Source organism: Sinocyclocheilus rhinocerous, unplaced genomic scaffold (genome assembly GCF_001515625.1).
Source record: "Sinocyclocheilus rhinocerous isolate Xijiao unplaced genomic scaffold, SAMN03320098_v1.1 scaffold955, whole genome shotgun sequence".
Taxonomy (NCBI): Eukaryota; Metazoa; Chordata; class Actinopteri; order Cypriniformes; family Cyprinidae; genus Sinocyclocheilus; species Sinocyclocheilus rhinocerous.
In genome coordinates this window covers 517,685-527,029 of record NW_015646369.1, presented here as the reverse complement: position 1 = coordinate 527,029, position 9,345 = coordinate 517,685, and the positions used below count along the sequence as shown (strand labels likewise).

Sequence of the window (9,345 nt, the reverse complement as noted above, 5' to 3'; positions counted from 1 at the left end):
AATTTTAACATTTATTAGACTTTAAAAATAACTTCTAATTTAAGTGAACTTAAAACAATCTTCACATAAACCCATTATAATAAATGTCATATTTACCTGTGTCCTTCAGCAGAAATACACAGAAATTGAAATTGAAGTTATCAAACACTAAATTCTAAGTTAAATATAGATGAATCCTTAAAGCTATAAAGGTTATTTTTTCTTCTTTTTCTTCTTTGTCCTTTGATTAATAGACATCACAGCAGCTGGTTATTAGGTTGTTTTGGCTGCTATTTCTTTAAGAGCTGCCGCTGCTGAACGTGACGCGGATCTGACACGCATCATATTTTCTCTTTTTACCTTTTCTGACCCACTTCAGGTCATTAGTATTAATGATCTGACGAGTTAAATCGGGTGTGTTAGATGAGTGGTTTTGAAAACCATTTCAGAGACATGTTCTTAAATGTGACTCATGCGAAGGGCGGCGATTAAGGGACGGGGTGATGCTGATAATTAGGGGGAGGCAGCCGACTCGTCACAATTAATATTAATTATTATATATATTTATATCAACACCGCGCCACCGGCAGTAGTTGGTCCATTACCACCGCGGTGGTAAAAATCTGCCACCGTCACAGCCCTAGTGCCGGTGTCGTGCCGAATTCTGCACCCTGCCAGATTATGCATCCCCTAGTATTGGTAGGTTTAGGAGTAGATGTAGGGGAGGGGTTAGGCAATCAGGTAGCGATTTCAACGAGGGGATGCATAATCTTGAAGGGGTGCAGAATTCGGCACAACACCGGCAGAACAACAACAATGCGCTACATGTTTATTTTCCACTCTTTTTTTATAATTGACGGAAATCTGTCGTAGCGACGGAAAACTTTAATCCCTGTTGATGTGTGAGCCCAAATTTAAAAACCCCTAGTCTGTAACATATGTGAGATAAAATAGTTTGCTTTGTAGATAAAATGTTAGAAAACATGCTGTTTAGACTGCATATGGTTATACTAGGATAGTAATTCTTTATTCTGATTCACATGAAAACTGTAATAATTAGCCTAATCTAAATAAACAGATAAATAAATCTTCTGGTGTAAGCAGTTTAACATGATGAATAGATTCTGGCCACAGGGTGGCAGCAAAAGACAGAACATCTGAACAAAAGTTTCATTTTCTGATACAAATCATCAATTGATTGATGTATTATAATTGTGTGTGTGTATACATACTGGTGTAAAAATCTACTGGTAAAATCTACATATTGAAAAACACTATAGGTGTTAAATAATGTTCTTTGTTTTCCCTTCCTGTCACTGTGTAGCCCATACAAAATAAAATGCCAGATACAGTTTGTCTAACCAAAATACTAGTAATAACCAGGGGGGAAAATATATGCATGATGCAGGACTTTTAATTATAAACAAGCCTGAAATACACCAGGACTCTTATTTTGAAAACATCTATGCTTTACTATTTCCAGCTGCTCATTCAAACAAACGAGGGAGATAAATTGATATGCACTCTGAGGACAGTCTACAACATATACTATAAACACCATACAGTAAACACTCATAATTTATCAATAGTTGATCATAAATAATCTACTGGCAAAAAGGCGTAGTTTTCATTGATTGTGAACTGCTCTGAAACCGTGAGCCTTTAGAAAGTACAACAGCATTGCATTTTGACTTTGAATGTGCAGTGCTCATATTTATTTGATTAAATCATAGGTTTTTGAAGTTTAATAATAACATTACGCTGTATTGTGATTTCTGCTTTTCCACCCACAAACTTGAGATTAACCTCTTAAAATTATAATTAAAACATTTGTTATACCATATTTAGGATATATACATCTTTAGATGATTTTATAGAATTTCAATTATATTTAAACAAATTATATATACTTGTATACATATCATATCGTCACTTATGTATCTTAAAACGTACTGCATTATGAGACAGCGGACAATAAAAATACCAATACCGAGCTCTGGACAAGTGTCCAAATATTTTTAGGGTCACTATATCTCTAACCAAGTAGAATATGTCTAAAATCATGCGAACATGAGGTGAAATAATGTAAGCAACAGAAGCACTCAGCACCTGATGGAAGACCTCATTGACGAAATTGACGTTGTCTCGTGTGGAGAGCAGGATGGACTGCACCATGTCGTAGACGGTGCGATGCTCCTCCTCGATGCTACACAGACTGGAGTTGCTGCCCCTGCGATCTGACAGCGTGCTGCTGTTGGAGTGATTCTTCTCCTGTTCCACAGGACCGTTGGGCTCAGAGTCTGTGCTCTTCTCCTGACTGATCCCGCCCGCAGTCACAGTCTGAACACAAACACAGGGAGAAGAAAGAGCTTCCATGCATTAACTACATATATACAGTTTATAGTACTAAGATTTAATAATTTCTAAGACTTCACCCATTTTAAAATAAAATAAAATACAATGTATAAGAAAATAATTAAAAAAAAGAATGTGGAAAAGTGTCTACACTCCTTGGGAAAACACAAACTTAAATGAAAATAAATAAAAAGTACATACATACATAAACAAACAATTTTGCACAGAGGTTCTGAGGCTATTGTTGTAATGCAATATGTTAAATAATGAGAAGAGAAAGCCGCTCAAATATGAGATGGCAGAGAACCTGCCACTTTTCCTTCAGAAAAATATATTTTGCCAACCGTTTTGTATTCATATGCACCTTACTGATATATATGACAATATGTGCTTCTATTAGCCAAAAGCCATTATTAGATGCACAGTATTATAAGAACAACGTTTTCTACACACTGCATACTTTAAGTGTATGGCAAAAAAGCAACTTCTTTTGTGGAAAAGTGTGTGTTTGAAGTTGATATTGCATTAAACAACACATGCTTTACAATGTTTTTGCATCTGCGCTTTTTTCAAAAGAACTATTTTTTAACTAAAATAAATAAACAAATAAACAGCATGAGGGTGAGCACATGACGACAGAAATTTCAATTTTGGTTTTATTGTTCCTATAATGAATTTGCCAAATGAGTTTCAATTAAGAAAAATTATATTTCCTTTTAGTGAGTATGCTGTCTCAGAAGATATCTGTAGCTACTGTAGTTGACAGTGAGACAGCGGTTCTCTGTCATCAAGCTTCCTCCCACCTGGATGATCTTAGGAAGGACCTCTCCTCCGTTCTTAGAGCTGCTCGTGGCCGAGTTCACATACTTCTTCTCCAGGAAGAAGTTAACGAGCCACGTGATGAAGGCCACGCGGGGAGCCAGGTACTGATCCCTAGTGCAGTATGTGCTCTCACTGTTACGCGTCACAGGGACGTAGAGGGGCTTTGGTCTGTGAACGGGAAGATCTGTGTGAGAGAGAAAGGAAAGGAAATACAAATTAAAAACAAGAAATACGTTTTGAGCCATTGCTTTGACACAGCACCTGTCAATCACTATAAAACTAAAACTGCGATATGGCTAAGTGTGCTTATCAAGCTGCAAAAGGCTGACACCCTGCGTGTTTCCGAGTGAAGCGCAGCACTGTGTTCATTTACAGGTGAACACTGCTCGATCCAGTGTTTTCAGCATCTCAGAGTGGCCATGGTTCACAGTGAATGCGGCGAACTAAAGACCTATGCGTCCTGTCAGTTTAACATGAATTTTGTAACACACTGTTTGGCAGTTATGCTTTATATTCACATTCCCATCATTTCCAGCATTGTTGTGGACAGATCATTTTACTAATCCTGTAAAGAGAAATGTATTGTTCTGTTATCACAGAAACTTAGCCTCCCTGCAGTTTTATACCAAAATAAGAGCTCCACAGGTTTAACTCTTTTAAGTAAAGAAATTCATCGTTAAGCCAAATATTGTGTAAAATGTGAGCTGCTAAAATAAGGTTTATTGTGAAACATTACTTCACCTAATTGTGGCTTGTAGAGGTTGGTTTGTTTTGTGAAAGTGGGGAAGAGTTGAGGCAGGTAGTACTTCTTGAACAGGGAAAAGAGAAATCTGAAGCCTGTGTCAGTCATGGCTTAAGCTAAGGCCTGTCTGTGAAACCAGGCCTAAAAGTATTAATATTTTTAATGTTCTGTAATTGTTCCTTTGGGGTAAAAAAAAAAAAAAAAAAAATCTGATTCAGATTGCATCATGGCAATTCAGTTATAAGCAACATGCAGACTTCAAACAGAAACAAAGCAGGTCACAAGTATTATCAGCCAAACACTGACATGAGCAGCTCTGTCTCACCTGGAGAACCATGACCTTAAGCACAATCTGGAGGACAGAGCAGGTGTGGTCTTCTGCCACCTTCTCTCCGGGAACCGCAGGCACCAGTGGGCTGATCTCCTCTGGCACAATCTTGGCTACAAAACCACAAACACCGAGTCTGAATATACTCATAAACATCTGAAAGGTGAGGTGTGTAATTCATGATCCAGAAAGCACCATGGATTTGTAAAAAAAAAAAAAAAAGAAACTAGAAGAAACTTTGAGTGGGGCTTGTCATCACAATGCTAGGGTTTTCTGGATGGCTCCTATTCTGCTCTATAGATCAGAGGTTCTCAACCTTTCTGACTCCAAAGGGCCAAACTGTTAAAGACTATATTCAAAAGGTCCCTAAAAATATAACTAGTACTTCTGCTGTAATAATAAAGTTTCTTATTTTAACCCATTTTATGTAAATTTAATGTTTACATTTATTTATTTTAATTTATTTATTTTATGTATGTATGTATATTTGTTCTTCAGATTTCACATTTTTTTCTGAGCAATGAATTGACATGATTTTTTTCTAGTCTTTTGTGATTATGGGATTTTTCCCCCTTTTCCAAAAATAAATAAATAATTGGATCTTGCACACTTTTCAATCCACCTGTAACATGATTCCCAGTTACACAGAAATTCTTCCAAAGAGGACAATGAGGAAGAGGTCCTGTGTGACTGAAATGTTTGTTGTGGGTTTTAAATGCATGGAGCACTTTATTTTTTGCACATGAATAATAATAGAAGATTGCTGGTATATCTGCATGTAATCCTTTTTTGGATATGCAGCAAACTAATTTCAAATATCGATTTTCTTTCTCTCTTTGGAAGTTTTTTTTTTTTTTCCTACAAATATATTTGTTACTCACAAATAATTTCTACCCAGCTTGACATAACTACGAGAAATCATATTTATTTATATTTAAATAATATAAGAAATTAGATCTCATTATAGAAGTTTTCCAGATCTAGAAATTACACTTTTAAAATTCACTTATATCCACATTTTCCAAAAGCGAGAACATTCTGGTTCTTAAATAAAATGGTAGTTGTTGAGGAAAAAATGGAAATAAAAAATGGTGTCAGCTTAAATTTTGATTTTATTTGTTTGTTGGTTTTATCTTATTTTTAATTAGTTTAAGCCATCTCAAGGCACTTCTGTACGTTTGATGAGGCCTCCGATTGGGTCCCCTGCTTGAGAACCACTGCAGATATTTTGGTGTATGTCTACAGGACATCATCATGAGCACAATCACCCGCTACCACACAGCAAGCTGCACAACATAACAATAATGGTATACATGTTCAAATTTTATTCTTAAGTATGAGCAACAGAAATTGTGACGCCTCAGCAAACATTACTACTGATGCTCCAACAACATGCAGTCCTGCGGAAAAAAACACACGACTGGTTGAGCCAGATGTTCAGAGCATTCAAACAAACAGCAGCACAGTCTGTTACAGTGTGCATTATTATGTTTAAGAGTCTAAATGTACAAATTGCTTATACTTTAATGTCATCTATGCACAGTAAACTGGGATAATATTTGAAGTTTATTTGAATAATTATTCAAAAACTTGAACAACTCACTTTTTGCAAGATCTGCATGCGGCTTATTTTTATCACATGGACTGTGTCAGCTCAAAGCGTCGTGCCACATTGTTCCTGCCACTACTGTCTTTGTCATTGCAGAAGGCTGAACAGCCTTCAGTGTGAATAGCCTATGTGTTGCACTAATGAAATCTATTCAGACATAAAGCACGTCAGCACAGACAGAAAGGAATATTCACTGATTTCAAATGCATATGAACACATCCACAGTGCTTGAAAGGAATAGGTCATTACCGGTTCAAGGGCATCAATAAAATCTATTCCGAGAGGAAACATCAAGGGAAATCATTCCTTTCAGCATTTAACAGACTCTGACCTCCTTTTCTGAGGATGCTGTGCCACCATTTGATTATTACACTCTAATACTAGATTTAAAGTGCCTTTGTGCCACAAGAGCATTAATGGCCATCATTAAAAATGACATTCCCAGACAGAAACACAGTAGATGTGTTGTAAATGGTGAGGGATAAAATGAATGAAGGGTAAAACTGTGAACACGGAAGAATAAGAAGGTAATTTTGTTACTTCAGGTAAGATTAGGGATGCACGATATTATCGGACTGATATCGGAATGTATGTAAATATCGGCATCGGCCCCGATATGAAAAATTATGCCGATATGTCTTGCCGATAAGAGGAATGCGTTAACTCACATGTGCTCAGGGTATCCTAGTGATTAGTTCAAGTCAGGAGTATGGCTAATTCTTGAAGCAAAGTTTTGTCTGATTGATGATTAGATTGACTGTTTTGGATCGCTGCATTTAATCTGTGAAAGCACGTACAGAATGACGCCTTAGGTGTGTGATAGAGTAAAAAGCAAGTGCAGTGGCAGCAGCGGCAGCAGTGACAGCCTCCCCCAGGTCCTAATGCCCGTTCGGTAAAAAGTTTTAATCTGTAGGGGGCGCTGTTGGCCTACTTCTAATTAAATTAAAAGGAAAATAGCCTACACAAATAACATTTAGACTGTGTTTCTGATTAAATAAAGCAGTATTTAATAAGCTATAGCTTACATGAAAAAAAATTACAAACATAACACTTGTAAATTAAATAATTTTATATATACTGATTTATTCATTAATATGTAATATGTTTTATTTTTTAAACAAATCATAAGCTCTAAAAGATTTTCAGAATTTTTACAACTCTTGCTTTAGACCATCTACAAATGTTAAATCTTAAAATAAAATGTTAGGGTAAACTGCATCTATCTGGGAAAAAAAATGCAGCGATTGATATATAGTTTATTTAAGCCTATAGTTATTTTCAAAGCTTCAATGTACTGTCAAAAAACCTTCATTATTGTTTATTTAATTCTAACAAATAAGTTATTGTTAAAAACTAACCACAATTAAAAATATTTTGCTTATAATTTCTGCACAGGAGAGACTTGGTGTTGTTTCCAAACAATAGGAAATATATCGGTATCGGCCAAAATGAGTTGAAAAATATCGGCATATCGGATATCTGCAAAAATCCAATATCGGGCATCCCTAGGTAAGATAGCACATGTACAGCATTTACACTGAGTTCAGCTGATTCGTTTATGTATTTGTGTAGGCCAAACTTGGAAATGAGTCTGTATTTTAGCACTTCTTGGAAACGAGTCTATATTTTTTACCATGCAGTTCCATTTAGCTTTTGCTTTTGCCAACCTTTATTTCGGCTTCAAAATACATAAATGTCATGCTCATTTGTGAAGATTATCAGCATGAACAATACATGTAAGAATCAGAATATTGCATTTTCTGCAATAATCCAAAAGCCAATGGAAAATCCTATTAGTTTTTTTGTCAAACAAAACACAGTACATACTCACTGCAGCACCCTAAATCATACATAAAAATGAAAAGAGATTTTAAAAAATGGCAAGCTCTCAGCTGATTGGTTGGATTTTTTTTAATATATTTTCCTAATAATTATGTCTATACTTTCTTTCAATTAGACTTGACCGCCCTATTTTTGACACGACACTGTATTATTGTGATATTACTGATTTCAGATTTATCCATATCTAACCTCAGGTAAAACAAAATATGCAAAGTAGCAGTTGACTAAAGTTGACTTTATGCAGATATTCTATAGGTTAGGAATAAAAGACTAAGGTTACACTTTATAATACGTGTCTTTAACTACAATGTACCTACAGTACGTAAAATAAAAAAAAATAAAAAAAACTTTTTACAAAACGGCAACCCTTTATTTAACTGTGTCCTTGTAACTGTACATTACATGCACTTATTGTAGTAATAACAGTAAATTCTGCATAATTACAAGCAACTAATCCTAACCCTTAATACTATTCTGTACATATTTGTTCAATTATATTGCAACAAAAACACCTTAAAATGAAGTGCAACCCAAAACCCTTTTGCTGTTATGGAGTTGGGATACGGATTTGTGGTATGGTTAGGTTTAAGCGTGAGTTAAGGGGTAGGGTCAACAGAGTAAATATAGATGTAATTACATAAATTAATTACAACATTGTATTTGCATGTGGCTTTTTAAAAAATATATATTTGTACAATGTACAAATATGTATATACACAGTAAGTGCACTGCATCAAATAATTCAATTAAATGTCAGTACATAGCAGCTAAAGACACTTCATATACAGTGGGTCCCAGCATAGTTGGCTATGTCAATGTGTGTGCATGTTTGTTACCGTCAGGCGGGTTGGAAAAGGGGTTGTATATGATGGTGTCCAGTGTGCAGGGTCCTCTGGATGAGGGTACAGCAGGGAATCCTGGGATCAGACAGGCGAAGATGAGAAGCTGCTCTTCGGCACAGTTACTCTGCAGAGCCTGCAGCCAGAGCAGGAACAGACGCATGCCCTCACAGCGGATCTGCACACACAAACACAACACCACCTCCTGCATTCACACTGATCCACAACAGATGTGTATGTCATCATTTTAAGCTCTTCTGATTCATTAATCGACTCACCTTGAACGAGTTTCCAGTGTGCAAAAGTTTTTTGAGAATAGAACCTATAAAAGAAAAGTGTTTAAAATGACACACAATCAGTAACTAATTTAATCGTTACACTGCTTTGTGATGCACAAAACTAAATGTAATTAAAAAGGTTACTATGATGAAGCGATCTGAAGGCTGACACCTGCTGCTGAGAGGACTTGTATCACAGTATGAGTCATATCATGGTAACAGTATAGCTCGTTTTCACTGCATTGTTCTTTTTGCTGGGAATTCAACCCAAAATGTTTTATATATTACACAACTCAATAATGTAGACTTTACTTAAAAAAAAAAAAAAAAAAAAAAAAAAAAAAAAAAAAAAAAAAAAAAAAAAAAAAAAAAAAAAAAAAAAAAAAAAAAAAAAAAAAAAAAAAAAAAAAAAAAAAAAAAAAAAAAAAAAAAAAAAAAAAAAAAACGCACCAGTGTCTGCTAATATTTGCTATGCAGGGCTCTATGCTTACTTTTCTTTTTAGGAGCACTTGTGCTCCTAACTTAAAAAATTTAGGAGCACGTTCAAAATT

General features: G+C 35.4%; 1 protein-coding gene across 1 annotated transcript in view; it reads right to left on the bottom strand.

Moving 5' to 3' along the window:
- ralgapa2 (Ral GTPase activating protein catalytic subunit alpha 2) overlaps positions 1-9,345 on the bottom strand; it is a 190,668-nt gene that overhangs the window by 98,509 nt on the left and 82,814 nt on the right. The window contains 6 exon segments of the mRNA XM_016511733.1: positions 2,089-2,319; positions 3,138-3,340; positions 3,898-4,039; positions 4,224-4,339; positions 8,514-8,694; positions 8,795-8,838. Coding sequence (XP_016367219.1) covers positions 2,089-2,319; positions 3,138-3,340; positions 3,898-4,039; positions 4,224-4,339; positions 8,514-8,694; positions 8,795-8,838 — 917 coding nt within the window.